This window comes from Lolium rigidum, chromosome 3 (genome assembly GCF_022539505.1).
Source record: "Lolium rigidum isolate FL_2022 chromosome 3, APGP_CSIRO_Lrig_0.1, whole genome shotgun sequence".
Classification (NCBI taxonomy): Eukaryota; Viridiplantae; Streptophyta; class Magnoliopsida; order Poales; family Poaceae; genus Lolium; species Lolium rigidum.
The window spans coordinates 102,494,756-102,513,623 of record NC_061510.1 but is presented as its reverse complement, the minus strand read 5'-3'; the positions used below and the strand labels follow the sequence as shown (position 1 = coordinate 102,513,623).

At 49.5% G+C, this 18,868-nt stretch overlaps 3 protein-coding genes across 3 annotated transcripts; 2 read left to right on the top strand and 1 right to left on the bottom strand.

Annotated features, from left to right (window-relative positions):
* The first annotated feature begins 2,489 nt into the window (after positions 1 to 2,489).
* On the top strand, positions 2,490 to 6,346 carry LOC124697904 (uncharacterized protein At1g76660-like). Its single transcript, XM_047230430.1, has 4 exons — positions 2,490 to 2,747; positions 2,872 to 3,054; positions 4,391 to 5,624; positions 5,857 to 6,346. Exons 2-4 carry the CDS (start codon positions 2,953 to 2,955, stop codon positions 6,081 to 6,083), a joined length of 1,563 nt encoding a protein of 520 aa, XP_047086386.1. The 5' UTR covers positions 2,490 to 2,747; positions 2,872 to 2,952; the 3' UTR covers positions 6,084 to 6,346.
* A 650-nt stretch (positions 6,347 to 6,996) lies between these two features.
* On the bottom strand, positions 6,997 to 7,524 carry LOC124695271. The gene has a single exon (XM_047228133.1). The coding sequence runs from the start codon at positions 7,522 to 7,524 to the stop codon at positions 6,997 to 6,999; it is 528 nt and encodes a 175-aa protein (XP_047084089.1).
* Positions 7,525 to 12,624: 5,100 nt separating this feature from the next.
* LOC124702066 (RNA polymerase sigma factor sigB-like) lies at positions 12,625 to 16,485 on the top strand. Its single transcript, XM_047234165.1, has 7 exons — positions 12,625 to 13,019; positions 13,156 to 13,680; positions 13,816 to 14,046; positions 14,151 to 14,291; positions 15,670 to 15,867; positions 15,974 to 16,270; positions 16,311 to 16,485. The coding sequence occupies exons 1-6, from the start codon at positions 12,789 to 12,791 to the stop codon at positions 16,265 to 16,267; spliced, it is 1,620 nt and encodes a 539-aa protein (XP_047090121.1). The 5' UTR covers positions 12,625 to 12,788; the 3' UTR covers positions 16,268 to 16,270; positions 16,311 to 16,485.
* The last annotated feature ends 2,383 nt before the right edge of the window (positions 16,486 to 18,868 follow it).

Below are 18,868 nucleotides of genomic sequence, written 5' to 3'. Positions count from 1 at the left end.
GGGCTTGTTGCTTTGATTCCAACAAGTCCAAGATCATCGAAATTAGAGTCCGAACGCAAATGATATCATTGTTTTTGTAAACATGTTTTCCTGTTGGCGAGGCTCCTGGTCGACCGGCCGCCCCACCGGCCCATCCGGCTCGCCCGGCGGCGCCGGCTGGCTCCCACCCCGGTGCCAACCGAACGCAATCCAGGGGGCACTCAGTGCCCGCCTGGTGTCTCGCCCGGTTTCTGCCGGGCTGGCCCGGCGCCACGCCCGGCGTGACCAACTAGCTCTCCCATCAGGCTGCCCGGTGCCACGGCCGGTGTGCCAGCCCTCCCGCCAAGATGCCCTAAAACTCTCAGATTTGCCCCAAACGGTCATATTTCTTTTGGCTATAAAAGGGGCTTATTCCCCAACAGTTTTCTAGGGTTCTTGAGCACGTTTTTCACCATCATTGTTGAACCTCCTGAGCTTGCTTCCTCTCCCTTCCCTCCTATGATTTTTTGCATATTCTTGGGTGATTTGAAAGAGGATATCTAGATCTACAACCTCCTTCAATCCATTTCTCCTCTAAGTGAGGAGAACTCTTGGGATCTAGATCTTGGAGTCATTTGTTGATTTCCTCCATTTTTCTTCCTCTCTAATCTCATCCTAGCATTTGTTGCTTTGGTGGGATTTGAGTGTGAAGGGTTTGACCACCGTTGGCGTTATTGCTTTGCATCATTTCATAGTGTTGAGCTCTCCACCATGATTTGTTCGAGTGAAATACCGTGAGCTTGTTACTCTTGGAGGGTGACCTCCTAGTTGGCTTGGTTGGTGTCCCGATGACCTCTTCGTGGAAGATTGTGAAGAGGCTCGGGCTTCTCCTTCGTGGAGCTTGTGAAGTGGCTTTGGAGCTTGCCATCTCCGGAGTGGAGGAAAAGCTAGCCATAAGGAAAGGGTCATTATCCTTCGTGGAATTGGCTCGGAGAAGAAGGTGAGCCTTCGTGGTGCTTGGGAAATCCTTCGTGGCATCCCACACCTCTCCAAACGTGACATACCTTCCTCTCAGGGAAGGGAACACGAGAATACATCTTCGTCTCTGCGTGCCTCAGTTATTTCTATACCCGAGTTTACTTTCCTTCGTGATAGCCATCGAGCTTGAAGTTCATATATCCTGCTATCACTTGTTGTTCTTATATATCTTGTGTCTATCTTGCTTAGCTCCAGTTGTTGTTGTTGCACTTAGTTGAGCCTAGCATATTTAGGTTTCGTGCTTGTAAAACAAACGTTAGTTTAATTTCGCATTCTTACAAGCCAAATCCATAAGAGTTTTGCAAACGCATGTTCACCCCCTCTAGGCGACATCTCGTCCTTTCACCTACGCACGGTTGCCTCCTGCCTCCACCCCCACAAACGCATCTCTTAGATGGTCCACATCAGGCGGCGGCGGTGTAAACTCCTCCTCCCGCACCGAACGGGCCACAACAGGTGCTACGTGCCGGTGCACGAGGCACGGTGGCGGTGGGCGCATGTCGACCCCTGTTCCGCCACCTCCGACGGAACGACAATCCCTGCGCGAGGAGATGCGCCGACGGATCGAGCTCCTGCCGCCGACGATGCAGCACGACACCAGTGTACCTGCGAGAGGACTACTGGCGCGCATTCCTCGTCTGGGATCACGAGGCGCGCCGGGTTATCCGCGGCCACCAGGATTTCATGCCCGACGACGACGTCCCCGACAGCGAAGACGAGGTCTTCTACGAGGAGGACGACGCCGAGATGGATGCGCCCCGGACAACTGCGACGAGGATGCGGCCACGGCCGCGTCATTGGCCAACGAGGAGACCAAATAGTCCTGGACAGGGCTGGAGGACATCGTCGAGCTCTCACAAATGGTGGCGGTGCACGTGTCGCCGCCACCACCACTACCGCCGCAAGCGCCACCACATGCAGTGCGGGACGGCCAGGAGGTTCCATTGCCTCCGCCGTACGCGCCGCCAACGACACCATCGCACTTTGTGCCTCCTCTGTAGTACGCGCAGCCAGCAGAGGTGCCTGCTTGGGCGCAACAGTTGTGGGCACCCCCGCCCTTCGTCGACCTCGTCTCCGACGATGAAGAAGACGGCGGCGCATGATTTTAGTATAGGTTTTACTTTAAAACTATGTAAATTATGTTTAAATCAGTGAAATTAAACAAAGTTTTCGCACACTTTTTTAAATCCATGCCTTTCTATTTGTTTCCTGTGCGCGGGCCAACTAGCCAGCGGACCGAATGGGTTGCGCCGCTGTGTGCACTGTCCAAACTGGCCGAACCGTGAGACACATTATGTCCGCAGATCGACCCAAACGAAGAGAACTGACGTTTGGGTCGCCTATTTGGCCTGGCTCGCTGGAAATGCCCTAAGGGCCGCAAGAACTGAACCGTCCGGTTCGGTTAAACCGACCGCCTAGACTCGAAGCAATTTTGTTTTCCCTTTTAAATAATGAAGTCTATACACTCCATCCTCACTCCTCACTCATAGCCCATCTCTTCCACAGCGACTTGTCCTCTCAGCCATCCCGTACCTTTCCTCTTCTCCTCGCCCAAGCTCCAATCTGACCCAATGCGGCCATGAAATCTCTCCTCTAGTCGAGCTGCCGCCGTGCCGTGCTGTGCCTTAGAGCCACCGCCGACGCGTCACATCCCAAACACTCCGTGCGTCGCCGTTCCCGTCCCACTCCATCGCGGCATCGCCTCCCTACAGTCTCCACCCCGCCCGCAATCTCGGATATTGTTTCTCGAGGTATGAGCGTCAAATCATTCAGTGATAAGTAAGCTCAAACTAACATTAACAGATTTTCGGCACACCATTGGCAGCCTACCGCCCCCGATTTAGATCCTGACGACTTCTATTTCCTTCCAAGCAGGCAGGATCTCTGGATCCGTGAGAGAAACCTTGCCGGGGCCACGGGGAATGTGATCGGAAGCAACCGGGGGCTCAATCAGAAATGGCTATACCAGGGAGCAGTACTGGCGGCGGCAGGCCGGCTAATGGCGCAGCTGCCATCAATGGCGACGCCAGATTCCACTCCCAGCAAGAGCAGGATAAGGTATATACTTACATGTTCTTGTGCACGCAATCACTTAAGCTTTAGGTACTTCTTTTTGTGCCGCTTGCTTTAGATTTGTGTACTTGTACTTGCAATTGCTAGGCATTGGCGATCTAGCTGAGCACAGCCACTGCGTACTATGTACGAACTGCACTGCCCACTTGTGGTTGCAACTTGCAACTAGGACATCTTTACCTCACCAATTATGCTTCCTCAGTACCAACTGCTTGCTCCCTTCTATGCATAATAACTTAATAAGCTATATTGACTAATCTTCTTGGTGCTAGTCCACGTTGAATTGCATGAATTTGCACTAGTTCGGTTATTTTGCAAAGATCCCGTACCTTTTCCTGCTACATCACCACCTGGAGTATGCTGCTCTCTCACTGCTTTCACAGATAATGCAGATATCACTGTATACCTGATAAGCTTCTTCTGTTGGTTATCTGTTTGGCGTTCGTAGCCTGTACCATACTCCAAAGAATCTCTTGCTGCGCTTTTCCTTTAGGCTGGAGGAGCGTTCTGCTTCGTTCTGGCGTGCCCCTGTTTTCTAGATACAAAAAGAATATAACTGATGGATTTAATGCTTTCGTACTAATTGGTTGCTCCCTGCTATGCATAATATGCCGGATTGACTATTTTTGTTGTTGTTCCATGTTGAATTGGGGGCATTTGGCACTCGTTCAGTATTTTGCAAAGACCACATACCTTGTCCTGCTACAGCATCACCTGGAGTATGTTGCTGGCTCCTTGCTTTCGCAGATAGTGCAGATATAACTATGTAACTGATAGCTTCTGCTTGTGTTGGTTATCTGCTATGGCATTCGTAGCCTGTACTGTACATCCTAAAATCTCTGTTGCGTTTTCCTTTTGTCTGGAGGAGCGTTCTGCTCTCTCCCGCGAACTCTCTAGTTCGTATGCTGAACAAATTTGCTTTGTGCTGGTGTGCCCCTGGTTTAAATTTTTTTAAATGACGAGAGCACTGGAGCTCAGGAGCCAAAAGCACTTTCCGATGAATTTGTCCTTATATTCACATTTTATCTAGAGTTGAGCTTAGGCTCAAAGTAGCTTTTGAATTTGGAGAGGCCTGTATGATACTATGGGAGCACAAACTATGTGGTGCTTTTCATGACAGGATCTTTTTTCATCTGAAGATTTTTCAGATTCCTGTGGATACTTGCTGTGATGAATCATGTCTGATACCAAAATGTATCTCACAATACTTAGTTTTGTTTATCTTTACCAATAATTAGGAGGATGTTTTTTTTCCATTTTATGAGCAATCAAACTCATGCACTTTCACTAATAAAACATGTTTCTCTCTTCTTAACGGCAGGGCAGATGGGCAGGCTGTTTTTCTGGCTTGTCATGCTTCGGATCGCAAAAGGGTGGAAAGCGGATTGTTCCTGCAGCACGTGTGCCTGATGGGAGTGCATCTACTAACCGTGGAAATGGTCGCCAGTCTGGTGGCAATTCCAACCAGCATGCGGCTATGAATCCATCCCTTCTTGCCCCACCATCATCGCCAGCATCCTTCTCACACTCTGCACTTGCTTCGACTGCTCAGTCACCTAATTGCTTCCTGTCAATATCCGCAAACTCTCCTGGTCCAACATCTAATATGTTCGCTGTTGGACCATATGCCAATGAACCTCAACTTGTCTCACCACCAACAGCCTTTTCAACTTACACAACTGAGCCCTCCACAGCGCCACTGACCCCTCCCCCTGAATTAGCTCATGCAACCACTCCATCATCCCCAGATGTTCCATATGCTAGGTTTCTTTCATCTTCTATGGGTCTTAAAGCTGCTGGCAAGGATCAAAACATGCATTACTTATCAACGGCATACTCTGGTAGTTCAGGATTCCAGGGATCTTATCCACTTTACCCAGGGAGCCCTTCTAGCAGTCTCATATCACCTGCCTCGGTAACTCCAAGAACCGGTCTTTCCTCACCTATCCCTGAGCAAGATGTTCCCACTGCACATTGGAAGACATCTAGGTCCGCCTGTGACACACCGTATTCAATTGCATCTCCCATTCCTGAGCAAGAGGTGCCTACGGCACAGTGGAAGACTTCTAGATCTGCTTGTGACACGCCGTATTCCAGGACATCGCCATCCAACATGTTTGGGCTTGATTCAGCTGCCTCCAGAAACTATCTGCTAGATAGCAATTTTTTCCGTCCAGCTGCATCTGCTCAGTTCTACCTGGATCAGGCTCAGCAGTCATTTCCATACAATGGTGGGAGGCTTAGTGTTTCAAGGGACAAACAAGATTGTGATGAGGTTGAAGCTTACCGAGCATCTTTTGGATTCAGTGCAGACGAGATCGCAACAACTCAACATTATGTAGAAATACCAGATGCTGTTGATGATGGATTCAGCATATCTCCATTCGGGAACAGTGCCACTGCTACTGAGGTGTGCCTGCCTAATCAGGTTCAGAGCATGGATAAGATGGACAAGTCAGTGTTCAATGTAAAGCAGATCACAAGTCCAAACAAGTCAGCAGACCAGCTCTCCAGCGGCACAACACATAAAGTAATGCACCTGGATATGTTCAAAGGTAAATGTCCAGACTTTTCAGCCTAACCTGTATGTTACGTCTTGGTATTACTAGAATATGATTTTCTTCGCAAACTGCTGCGCAAAATAGGTATTCAGCAACTTGAATATAGTAGCACTTTGTAACCTGAACTGAAATGTCTATTATCCACACCACATACAGCTATACCCAGATTTTTATTTGCAATAATACCTTATAGATGTTGTCTTGTGCTATTTCCTTTCGGTCTCAGGAACAAAAGGGGGCCATCTGTCCGACGATGACGCGAGCCTGAAAGATTGCCATCCTTTCAGCAAGGCGAGGGATGAAATATCTCTAAAACCCATAGAGGTGAGGAAGAAATCTCCGCCTGGCGAGGCATGCTCAGATGCAGAAGTCGAGTACAGAAGGGCGAGGAGTTTGAGAGAGGCCAACAGTGCTCTGTCATGGCGCAGTACACTGTCGAGACAGCTACAGTAATGGTGCGCTAGCATGCAGGACAAGTTTCAGAGTTTCCTTAGCCTAGTGTGCATCCGTTCGAGCTGTTAGAAGTAATCTGTAGTAGTCGAAGAGTAGCCTGTATTACAGTACGTTATATCTGGGGATTCTTGCTGCCAGATTGTGCTTCTGGATATGTGATGACAACCAGCTTTGTATTCTGTTTAAAATTGCCGTGTTCCTCTTTTGTACTAGACACTCTCTAATCGTTAGCCGGTTATATGAAATGAAAGGATGCTGCAGCATATGTTGCTCCCGGCCTGCTTGAATGCTTTGACTCTGATGCGAGAAATGATCCCCAGTTTGCTGCAGCTGGGACTGAATATGATGGTTTGGGCAACGCATGATTCTCCAAGTGTCTATTTGTATATGGGCAATCCTCATGTTCTTCCATGATATGGTGGGACTTTTGAGTTTTGACATTGGGAAACTGAGACCTAGTGCGAATTCTGGTTGGTTCCGTTTTGGATCGTTATGGAGAAACTGATGCAACAAGAGCTCACAAGTCACAACCATGCATATTCTAAACGGTGAGCAGAAGGCATCGGGATCGAGATGGAGCCATTGTTTTATTGAATCTTGTCAACAATTGACGCGCGACTGGTACCGCCGTACCGGGAATGACCAGTTAATTTTATTTGTCTAATGACACACAGAACCGCAACCACATTCAGAGTTTCAAACACGACCATGACCAAGCTAGAATGGAGTAAAACTAGCTGCGCAAGCAAGATCACGATCGACTTGGAGACACGAGAGCACGCACGCACGGACGAACGGGCGTGATCTCGTCTGCAATTGCATGCGAGCGCCACGACGTCGGTGGCTTCGGCGGTCACCGTCTAGTCAAACGGCCGGGTGGCGCGCGGTGGCCTGGTTCAGCGGCCGTCGGTCCTCAGTGCTGGGCGTTGCGCATCTCCACCGTGCACTGCGACTTGAAGAGCGGCGCCAGGGTGGCCGGCTCCGCGACCGGCGCCGGCATGGCAGGGTGCCGCCACCCGCTGGCCACGGGCGCGGGCGCCGGCGGCGGCGTCGGCATGGCCGGGTGCAGCCACCCACCGCTGTGCCCGGGCGCGGGCGTCGTCTTGGCCTTCTCGTCCGCGTGGCGCTCACCGCCATGCGCGCCGTGCCGGGGCGGGCTCAGGCTGAAGCCAGCTTCCCCGCCGCTCCTGGCCTCGGCCTGGGCCGACCCGCCCTCCCACAGCGGCGCCGGCGAGGTGACGAGCGGCGACAGGAGCGGGATCGGCGTCCTGCCGTCGGCCCACGCGGCGGGGGACGCCTGGGCTGCGGCGCCGGCGACCGGCTCGACCTGCAGCGACGCGGGCGCCTTCTTCTGGAGCCGGCTCGGCGGGCGCTTCTTGCAGCCGGCGCCGCCGCCGCCGTGCACCTCGCCTGCGGCGCCGGGCGAGAGCTTCATCTCCATGGATACGTGCGCGCGTGGACTTGGCGCGCGGACCGCGATCGCTCCTCCCCTTTCTCTGGTGATGATGCGCGCATGCGGGGCGCGTGGAGGATTATAAAAGGGCGGCGCGTGACGAGGGGGCGGCCGGGTTTGGAGGAGGCGCGCGCGCGCGTGGACGGCGGGGAGCGATTCGTGGTACTACCGCGGCTTGGTTGTTTCCGGTAGACGTTGCGAGTACGTTCGTTGCTTTTTACCGCAACTGCTGCCGATTCACGGCGAGAAATGGTATGCGTTGCAAGGACGCGCCCGCCTTGTGCGACCATCCGTGCGCCCGACGTACTTGCATCCATCTAACGGTTCCGCGACTGTCCTCTTCGTTCGTGCTTTTGCGTGAGTACTTCCGTCCCAACGAAAAATAGAAATACAGTTAAATACAAAACTTATACTGGCTTCCAGTCGCCGGCTCGCCGCAGTACCTTCGTGCTCAACGGTTTTTGCCGTCTCGGAGTCCAGGACGTTGTCAGCACGGCCGTGTTATCACCGACGGCGTGACTCCAAACAGCTCGCCGTCGGTGGCAAACTCTCTCGGGACTCCCCACGAACTTCTCCTGGATTGAGAATATGCAGGCTGAGTCGTCCGCTCGTCGCACCAAATTTCTGCAAGTAGTCCCCAGTTTTTCAATTACTCGTCGTGATGGATTGCTCTGTCTCCTATGATCTATTCCCCTATATCAATTTCAGGATCATGCAACTAAATTGCTGTCCCCGGTACCTTCTTCATCGTCGCCGAGCAGCCGGCCACCACAGTGAATTTGCTATGGTAGGAAATTTTATGATCTTGTGTCACCGCTCAAGTTTGACAGAAAATCCACACGGTTTGTAACAGGCACAGCAACCGGCCATCGCCGGCGCCCTTCTCGATTGCTGAGCTCTTGACGTTTCAGGATTCAGCTGTTTGAAGCTCCTTAATCATGCAGCCCTCTTCCTTGGTGTCGTTTTTCATGGCAGTGATGCCGCCGCCGGTGAAGCAGCAGGCCGATATGAGGTCGTCCGCAGTCAGCACAACCTGCTCATCTCGGTGGCGTTCTACTTCTTCCGGTGGCGGTGACGGCCGTGAGGTGCAAGCGGGCCGGCGTAGCCGCGTCGCCGGGCCGCACGAGCACAAGATTTGCTGCGGTGCTCGTATCAGTTGGGCTGCGTGTATTACGGGGTGAGATTCACTGTATTATTTTGGATTTGTTTTTCAGACGAAAAGCACGAACGGAGAGGACAGTCGCGGAACCGTTAGATGGATGCAAGTACGTCGGGCGCATGGATGGTCGCACACGGTGGGCGCAGGCAAGCCGCGTCCGCGTTGCAACGGCCGGTACGGTTTCGGGCTTCCGGTCCGTTTTGGATAGGCGTCGCATCGTCTTGAAACGGGGTACACCAAGATTTGACTCGTTCAAATGATCGTACTCTCAATAAAATGAAACAAGCAGATAGATTTTTCCTAAATATTTGATCAAATTTTACAAAAGAATAAAAAAAATCATATTCATTGAAACACAGAAAGTAGTGATGAGTCTGATAATAATACGTCCATAATTTCATTGTTCCAAATAATGGCTTAGTAGTAGTTACTACTCGTATTTGAATTGGTTGAAAAATTCGCTTTTTGTCTCAAAAATTGTTTTTAGTTTAAAACATTCCTTGAACCCTCGGAATAATTCACTTTTCATCTTTTTGGATTGAGTTGAGGAAATCGCTGACGTGAACTAGATTGGTTTTGAACTAGATCAAGGCATAAGATAGTTGAGATGTGGAACCCAAAATCTTAATACTCAAACTCCTATGTTAACGAGTCTTCTTCTCGGTTTCTTCCTCTCCCAATTCACTTGAAGCTTTGTGCCATGAAAGACTGCTTGCTTTGCCCATGAGCATCGTAATGCCTTTCTGCTCTAAGCTTTTGGCCACCCGTTGCAGGGCCATTAGAGATATAGGAAATGACTATTGCTCCGGTGTCCCCCCCTCTAAACTTTGTTCTATTTAGACGGCTAGGATCTGCTGATAACTCTTCGTGGGTTGACTTAACATGTGTGTTTGGTTCATGGGCAAATATATGCAGGATGGGATGGGATAAAATATGTTTAATTAACGATTAATAGAAAAAGATAAATATGCCATGAACACACCGGTTAATATGTAATTAACGGGTCCTTTTCCCTTTGTGGTGGAGACCGGACCTAGCGGGCGGCCGCCTACCCGTGCCTAGCAAGGTCACTACCCGCACATATTTAGTGATGCCGTTTCTGTCGACTGGGTGTGGCGCAGACGTAGCAAGCTCGTTGCTCGCCACGCCATGGAGACCGCCGCCGCCGAGCTAGGGAGCCACGTTGAAAATCAAGCCCGCCGCTTACCGCACCCTGGAGGCCACTGATGTCGAGCTGGGAAGCCACATGGAAAAGCAAGCCCACCGCTCGCCGTGACATGGTGGCCGCCGCTGAGCTGGGGAGCCACACATACGACGGTGACAGGTGTCGGAGTCGCGTCGACGGCCATGGATTCTCAGGCAGCTAGTGAGATTGGTCATGAAATTCACGGATCATATGATCCAGCCTTTTTCAGAAATATTCGGCTTTTGGGATGAGATCATCTATATTTTCTGATCACGAACCAAACACACGTTTACCACTTGAACATCGTTCGCAGGGGGGACAACGGAGCACAGCCCATAGGAACTAGAATGGAATGATTTTGAGAGTCCAAAGTTCATCCTGAATTACCAAACGAAGGTTTTAGGACCACGAATAAACTTTCTCACTAGAATTATTTCGTTTACAAAAGGAGTAAAAATAACTTCAGCTAATACCGATCGATGCTAAACGTAGGCAAGTAGTCACCTACCATGTGGCCTTCGCCAACGGGTGGAAAATCAGAATTTCATACAGAATCTTCTGCACGCGGTACTTCCATGTAATTAATTCGTACCTCTGCACTTCACTAGTACACTAATCAAGTTGATGAATTTTCTCTTCTTCCACTATGTGATGCTTGCGAGTTGCGAGTTGCGAGGTGCAACGTATGTGCGTTAAACTAGGCTATCCTAGCGACTTCTCAATTATTTCTCGGCACACTGTGGATGTTTTTTATGTGAAATCTTATACATCTAAATTTTGATAAAATGGAGACATTTTTGGTGGGACACAGGGCTTACGTCCTCGCCAGGCCTTCCACCTTAACAGTTCAATGTTAAGGAGATCGAATTTTGCTTCTACCATATCCTTTATCATATTTTTCTCTCAGATTTGAATTGGAGTAAATAATTAGCGGTTGGGGATTCGAATACGAATATATCAGACCACATATTCAAACTGGAAACGAGGCAATTCCGATCGAGGAAAAAAAATCAGATAGGCAATAAGTTTATAAACTAGAGACACCATATCTAAATATGTTATAAAACCAAATCCCGCTAAAGGCATGTACAATGCAGCCGCTTAGAGGAGGCGCTAGGAATTTAATCCTTGCCGTTTTGTGAAGTTTCTGGCCGTTTCTTTATCATCGACGAAAAATAAGGAGTCAGACATTTGAAAATAACCTGCAAATTACATCTCTTAAGTGGTCGACGCTTGCTGCATGAAGTAACCAACCACTTAAGCGTGCGCCCCATGTAATGGGCTAGCGCAGTACATGCCCTAAGATGCATTTATAATAGTCTATCTTAACATGCAAATTATTCACATCATCCTTTCTTCGAGCCACCCGATTGTCCACCTTATCCTAACTAGCATTCATTATTTTGCGCATTCAATAGTCCACATTATACTTCGTCTATTCGTGGAAAATGTAGAGCAATCTAGTACCATGATGACATTGAGTCAAACTTATTGGTCTAACAATTCAAGGCCTAATCATTGCTCACTTATAGTCAAGCGTACCTTGTTTTTCTATGTGAAAGTTTGACTTAACGTTCTTCACTAAAGTACATGTATATTAAATAATAATTTAAATTAATGTGTCATCTGATATGTCTTTGAGATATGATGGAGGATTGTTAGATATATGGGCTACAGTCATTGTAGGCTATCCATATATCCTACAAATTCAGAAATCATAAGACACATCTAGAATGGCAAGAAGATAAAATTTAGTCCTACATTGCTAGTTGGGAGTGAGTTTTAGCAGCTTATAAGAACAATAGTTCAAGCTCCACTAATTGAGTGCGAAGAGGAGTTCATGCGTACTCCTCCTCACATGCATTGCACGCATGTGCGTCGCGTGAATCGAGCTCGAGTTAAAAACTAATTTTGTGAAAGATTGATTTTCTTTCTTGGAAAATCAGCTGAGTTAGGTACGTGCCGGCGTGCGTGTGCATGCTAGACACGTGCCCCCTCTTCCAACACGTAGCGGCTCAATATGCGTCTCCCCTCGCAAGCTATATGAGGAAACAGAAGACATAACGAATCTAGAGTTCTCCATTTCTTTCTCTCTCTTTCTAGCGACTGGTTCCTTTTGCTATGCTGCTCTCTAGTCTGCCTCATCTCGACGATTGCGTGCATGGTTGTGTGGGAGATCATGCCTCAAAAATCCCGTCCGTTGAGATCATGCGCTGGGATACTGGCGGTAAGGTTTTTGGAAGCGTCTCAGTGGGCATGTTCGTTGTTGTTTAAGCTCTTCGTCGCCGGTTTACTTCTCCCTAGACAGTTTGCTGCTTACTCGCTGATCTTTGCAAATTCAGCGACCCCCTCAACACCAAGGGTGACTTCAACAACGAAGCTGGTGCGGCGACCTTTCCGGCCTCGATGTATGTGCTCATCCTCACGTACCTTGCACAAGTTCTTGTTCAATATACATATCTCATAAATATACTCAGTATTATGCATGTGGTTAAGTTGGCTAGTGTTTGTGTCATGCTGCATTCAGTAATTAAACTCACTCAAAAAAATTGACTAATAATCTAACACTTACACAAACCGTCAGGATACTACGTTTTTTTTTTCCCAAAGCCTCATCCAAACTGCGGTCCCAAAATATCCCAAAGTCTTCACACTGGACCGGGCAGAGCCACCGCTGAGACTGGTCGCTCATCCCCGGCCCACGACGCGGCGGTGGCCACCGCTCTCCCTCACGATCCTGTCCTCTCTTATCCCCTTCCTCCTCCCGAGCAGCGCCCGCCCTCCCGCTTCTCCCCCCAACCGTACGGCCGCACCGCACCGCCATGCGTTCCACACTAGCTAACACAACCTCCATACGCAACAGGAGCTAGCTCGGCAGCACGAAGCGCATTTGCGGCTTACTCAGTGATGTCGTCGTGCCTGGCGCCGCAGTTCAAGTGGCCCCCTTCCACCCGGGCGACGGTGTTCAGGGAGCCCGGCGGCGGCGGAGGCGGCTGCGCCGGAACCGGCAGCTTCCGGCCAGGAAGGGTCCACTGCGCGATGTCCTCCGCGGCCGTCCTCGAGGCCGAGCGCTTGGAGTCCCTAGCCGCCGGAGGTCGCCGGCTCGTCTACGACCCTTCTAACAACACGAACCTCCCGGTAATGTCTACTTACATGTACGGTGACGCACGCACTGAACTATATTATTTGCATTCCACTGGGAAAAATTGATTCCGACCGGGCTATATGTGCTTAAATATGTCTGCCTTTCTTGCATTGGAATTGTTGCAACCAGGGAGATTTCGGCCAGGCGATTCTCAACCAAGAGGCGGTGGTGACGGCCGCAGCCGCGGAGGCCGTGGCGCTAGCCCGAGCAGCGGCGGAGGTCGCCGGAGAAGCTGCCCGGATGGCGCGACCCGAGCACCGGCCAGCCGACGTCGACAGCCACAACGTACCAGAGGACAACTACTTGGCAAGAGAGTTCCTTCGTGCCGATGCGCGGTCGCGGTATGCCGACACCAGTTTGCTGGACGACGCGGGGTTTGTCAGCATCTTCAGCGACGAGTCGGAGTCGGACGACGACGAGCAGGGCGCCCCGGGCGTGGCTGTCAAGTCGGCGCGTCAAGTGGAGAGAAGAGCTCGCAGAGTGAGGGCGGCGACGAAGCTGGCTAAATCTTTCAGTGACCGGAGGCCTGTCGCGGCCTCCTCGAGGAAGAAGGGGGTGAAGGGTTGCCGGAATCCCATGGGCTGCTTCTATAAGATGTCGGCACGGAGACTTCTCACAGCGAAGCAAGAAGTTGAGTTATCGGAAGGCATTCAGGTATTGAGAACTAACAGAATGTGAAGGACATCTGTGATTTTATATGATGGTATATGCAAACACACCAAATACTGTCTACCCTGTTGCTGGTATCTGATTAAATTTACCATGTGTGGTTTTCGTGAACTGACGCAGGATCTACTGAAGTTGGAGGCTGTCCAAAAGGAGGTTGCACACTACAACGGTGGTGAACCGACGTTCGGACAGTGGGCAGCAGCAGCTGGCACCGATGAGCACACTTTGCGAAAACGTCTCAGCTATGGAATTTACTGCAAGAACATGATGGTCAAATCAAATGTGCGGCTTGTAATCTCGATAGCCAAAGAGTTCGAAGGCCCTGCGACAGAGTTTTCTGATCTTATTCAGGTATATGCTTGTTCATTTCAATACAATCTCTTCATGACTAAAATATATTTCTTCGGAATGACATGGTTCTGATTTGCATCGTCATTTTGTCTTCTTCAATACAGGAAGGAATGCAGGGCCTTATAAGGGGTGCTGAAAAGTTTGATGCTTCCAAGGGTTTTAGATTCTCTACATATTCTCACTGGTGGATCAAGCAAGCAATACGCAAGTCAGTTTTAGAACAAACCCAAATTATCCGCTTGCCAGTACGTCCTCTTTCTCCTCATACCTTCACATTAAATTCTCGATGTTGATGAAACCACATTTAGCAATCAGTAGGCACGATGATACATACCAAATAACATCCTGCGATAGTTGAGTTCTCAAAAAATAAAAACATCATGCCATAGATAAGTGGCTTTCTATCTGTTCCATGATTCAGACTTCAGAGTATATAAGTATGATTTAACATGATTCAAGGTTATGACACAGCCTAGTTGATGAAATAACATGATACCTCGTAACGTGTACATTTATGATGTATATTAATTCGCAAAAAGATACTAATGATGTATATTAGGTCGTAACTTACGGGACTACTAACCAGGGATCAAATGAACTAAGCGAAGAACTATGTTGCTTCGGGATCTTTGTAAACCAACGCAGTTTTGAAGGTGCTGGTGGTATAAGAGCATCTCTAGCAGATCCCCAAACCGCGAACCCCAAATCCGCCTATCCAGGCCACCTCAAACGCGTTTTGGAGGCCGAAAAACGGCAGCGCAGTCTAGGCGCGCCAAACGCGGCCCGCATAACAGTATATTCGGGGATATGTCGGTACCTCGGTGAAATAATCGCGCCTGAGCAAGGTGTGGCCGAGGGCGCGGTTCCGCGGGATGCATAGCCGCCCCATGGTCGAGCCCTTCCGCTTCTTCGGCCGCACGTCCGTGACCGCTGCCGCGAGTATCACCACCGTCTGCTCCAACTCATCGTCGAGCAGCTCCTCCAAGTCCAAGTCGTCGGAGGAGGGCGAATCCTCCAACAAAAACAGCACGCACGGGTCCATCTGCAAGGCGCAACAACCGCGGCAAACCATCAGAGCTACGGCGGCAGATCCGCGGCTGCGACGAGCTTGGGAAAAAGGCTTACCGGCCGGCGGCGAGGCGTGCGCGGTGGCGTCGATTCCGGCCGATTGGTGCCCGATTCACGCGCGCCAGTGGGCGGAGCGGACGCGGCGGGCCCGCGTGCTTCTACCGGTCGGAATCGGAGGGGAAGGGCAGGGGAGGCCGGGATCTACGGCGGCGCGCGGCGGCAGCGGCGGTTGGCAGGAGGAAGAGGAAAAGGGAAGAGCTGAAACTTCCTTCGCGCCAAGGGGGACATGAATGGAGGCCGGCCTCGCACAGCCCCTCCGACGCGGGAACTTGGGGGTCGCGCGGCGCGAATCGGGGCGGTCCGGATTTTTTTTTGAAAATGGGGTCCGATGCGGGATCTGAACGGTGCCTTTCTTGCTTTCCGAACCGGAAATCGGCGGTTATTATGCGGATGGGAGTCGGACGGGGATCTGCTAGAGATGCTCTAATCCTAGCAATGATCTCAAGTTGAGATGGTTTTGCTCTTATTATACTAAAACATTCTGTCATGTTGCAGGCACACATGGCCGAAGCAAGTTCGCGAGTGAAGGAATGCCGACGACGACTCCGCCGGGAGCTGAATAGGCTGCCCACGAACGAAGAAATTGCGTCAGACACGGGGATGACAACCAGACGGGTCGAAGCAGCAATGTGCCTCCCAAGGTACAGCGTATCCCTGACGGGCAAGGTCGGGAGCACGGACGTGACCTACCAGGTCTGCTCCCCATCGCTCTGCAAACCACTTTCTGATTTCTGAATGCCATCCACCCCATGACCTGAATCATTGTACTGATGGCTACTGAACCCAAAACCCTATACAGGAGATCATGGCGGACACGAGCACGGAGACGGCGGAGGAGACGCTGCACAGATGGTTCATGAAGAAAGACGTGGACAAGGCGCTGGGCAGCCTGAGCCCTCGCGAGAGGGAGGTGATCAGGTACAGGTTCGGGATGGACGACGGCAGGGCGAGGACACTGCATGACATCGGGCAGCTGATGGGGGTGAGCAGGGAGAGGATCCGGCAGATCGAGATGGTCGCGTTCCGGAAGCTCAGGAGCAAGAAGAAGGTGACGTCGCTGCAGCACTACCTCGAGCCGGCGGAGAGCTGGTAGGCTAGCTGTACATACACGGGCCTTTTGCTTGCCGGAGGCCCGGAGCTGCTGAGTTATACTGCATTGCCTTCTTTTTCCCCGAAGATTTTTTTTCCCGAAGATTGTTGACATGTATGATTCGCGTACCCGTGATCCCTTCGTATACATAACCTTGTGTAAATGAACGAAACACTTTTTTGTACAAGCTAATGCAAAGAATACAGTATTAATCCATCTCACAGAACTGGCCATGTATCTATGCTTTGCATCGGATGTAAATTGCATCGATCACATGCTTCGTAGCGAAACCTAAACTTTACACTCCTAATTTCCAAGTTATTGTGGGAAAACATGTAAGATCTGGTCCACCTAGCGCTCGTTCGAACTAGAATTAGCTTAATTCTCATTTGAATGATTTTGCACGTTTGCAAAAGAAGAATTCCACCGCAATCACAATACAACTAGGAATAAAAACTGGTAGTGGATAATCAGAATGATATGGCATTCCTGTTCGAAAAATTAAAAATGGTCATGGTAATATCCGAGTACAAACGAACATGAAAATAAATATGCAAGTATCAAGATTTGTTTTACAAATACAAAAAAATAAGGTATTGGATTTTGAACTAAATATGGATATGGAAATGGATATATCTACATCTGAATAAATTATGTTAATTTAGTAGATTCTATCCCGGTATGCCAATTATTTAACCAAAATACTAGCAAAGTGATCAAAATGTAGTTTTTCTATGATTGAACTTGAAACTACTATTATTATCATTATATAGTTGACTCACTATAAGATACAAAACTATTATTTTGTTATTCATGTCCATTTCGAATTGAGAAACATCCGATCCATATCGGCATTCAAGTAACATCCGCTCCGCATTTGTATTTGACATCCATATTCGCCTCCTCATTTGTTTTGAAAATATTGAAACAAATATGGGAAGAGCACCATTCAATCCGTACTGGATCAGTTTCCACGCTAAATGCAATTAAAAAATTCAGTTACAACCATGAGGTAACTAAAAAACTTTTTAGATAGAAATTTCAAAAAAAATTGAAATTAAAAAATTCAGTTACAACCACGCTAAATCCGTACAGAAGATTTTTTTGCTCCCCATGCAACTCCACCCCCTGGATCGCCTTTTTTAGATAGAAATTTCAAAAAATAAAATCCTTCGAGGTGCCCATGTATTATGTCATCTAGTACCACTGAGAATTAACAAACATGAATTTCGAATTTTTTTGCAAAATTTCGTTGCAAAATCATCAAACTGAATTCCTGGTTTCATACGAAATAAAAAAAGGTATAATATACGAAAATGACCGGGAGAAAATTCTACATACGAATTCACCCGAGTTTACCCGTTTAGCCAATTTTTAGAATCGCTAAATTCAAAAAGAGTAAAAAGATAGGGCGAAGTAAAGATTTTTCCGGCAAAAATAGAAAATTCGGAAAAAAATCTGTGGCGCATGGAGCTGCCCATGGGCAGCAGAATGTTGCTCAGAAATTTGAATTTTGAAGAGACCTCCTCCTCTCGTCCACTTCACTTACCACGTATCCGCATCTTCTCCTCTCCTCCACTTCTCCTCCTCTCCCCCACTTCTCCTCCTCTTCTCCACTTCTCCTCCTCCTCTCCTCCACTTCTCCACTTCTCCTCCCTCCTCTCCTCCAGCCGGCGACCTCCTCCGGCGAGCTCCTCTCCTCCTCCGGCGAGCTCCTCTCCTCCTCCGGCGACCTCCTCCTCCCACAACCTCCTCCTCTGGTGACCTCCTCCTCCGGCGACCTCCACTTCTCCTCCTCCTCCTCCACCTCCGGCCGGCCTCCTCCTCCTCCACCCAATCCGGCTGGCCTCCTCCTCCTCCTCCACCCACATCAACCCACCCCACCCCACAAACCCACCCACCTCCAACGACCTCTAGCAATTTTTTTAAAAAAATCCGGTGAAATTCTGACGGCTCCAGATCTAGATCTAGATCCGGCCGCCATTTTTTTGAAATTTTAAAAAAAATGTGGCGCACCACAGCCGGTGCGCCACAGAAATAAGACTTTATGTGGCGCACCTTGCCTGGTGCGCCACATAAATAATACTTTCTGTGGCGTATGGGTCCGTGCACCACAAAATTCTTATTTTTGTGGCGAAGATTCCGTGGTGCACCGCCCATACGCCACATAATAGCCTTTTTGGTGCGCCACTAATGAGCATTTCCCTACTAGTGGGTGCTTGTAATTCTCCCACATTAATTGTGCCCTCTTGGTCCTTTTGCCTCCCTTTCTCCATGACTTCCAATAACACCTAAATATATATATCAAAGACAAGGGAAACATAATAAATTCTACTAAAACTGTTAAATATGCAAAGCTCATATGAAAGTGAACAAGAACTCGTAAGTATGCAAACTAGGCATAGGTGTATCTAGCTGAGTGTCGAGGGTGCTCCTCGGCAATGCCCTCCGATAGGGGCTTAGGGTTGATGGAATCCTGCAAGCTGACACGAGACATCGGTACACAGACAAGCGGGGAGAGCGATTTACCCAGGTTCGGGGCCCTCGATGAGGTAAAACCCTTACGTCCCGCCTCGTCCGTTCTTTAATTATGATGAAAACAGA

Bases quoted from the DNA above. Each gene is read 5' to 3' on its own strand.
- LOC124697904 (XM_047230430.1), top strand. From the start codon at position 2,953: ATGGCTATACCAGGGAGCAGTACTGGCGGCGGCAGGCCGGCTAATGGC. The intron at 3,055-4,390 runs GTATATACTTAC...TCTTAACGGCAG, and splicing joins CCCAGCAAGAGCAGGATAAG to GGCAGATGGGCAGGCTGTTT. The intron at 5,625-5,856 runs GTAAATGTCCAG...TTTCGGTCTCAG, and splicing joins GCACCTGGATATGTTCAAAG to GAACAAAAGGGGGCCATCTG.
- LOC124695271 (XM_047228133.1), bottom strand. From the start codon at position 7,524: ATGGAGATGAAGCTCTCGCCCGGCGCCGCAGGCGAGGTGCACGGCGGC.
- LOC124702066 (XM_047234165.1), top strand. From the start codon at position 12,789: ATGTCGTCGTGCCTGGCGCCGCAGTTCAAGTGGCCCCCTTCCACCCGG. The intron at 13,020-13,155 runs GTAATGTCTACT...TGTTGCAACCAG, and splicing joins CTAACAACACGAACCTCCCG to GGAGATTTCGGCCAGGCGAT. The intron at 13,681-13,815 runs GTATTGAGAACT...GAACTGACGCAG, and splicing joins AGTTATCGGAAGGCATTCAG to GATCTACTGAAGTTGGAGGC.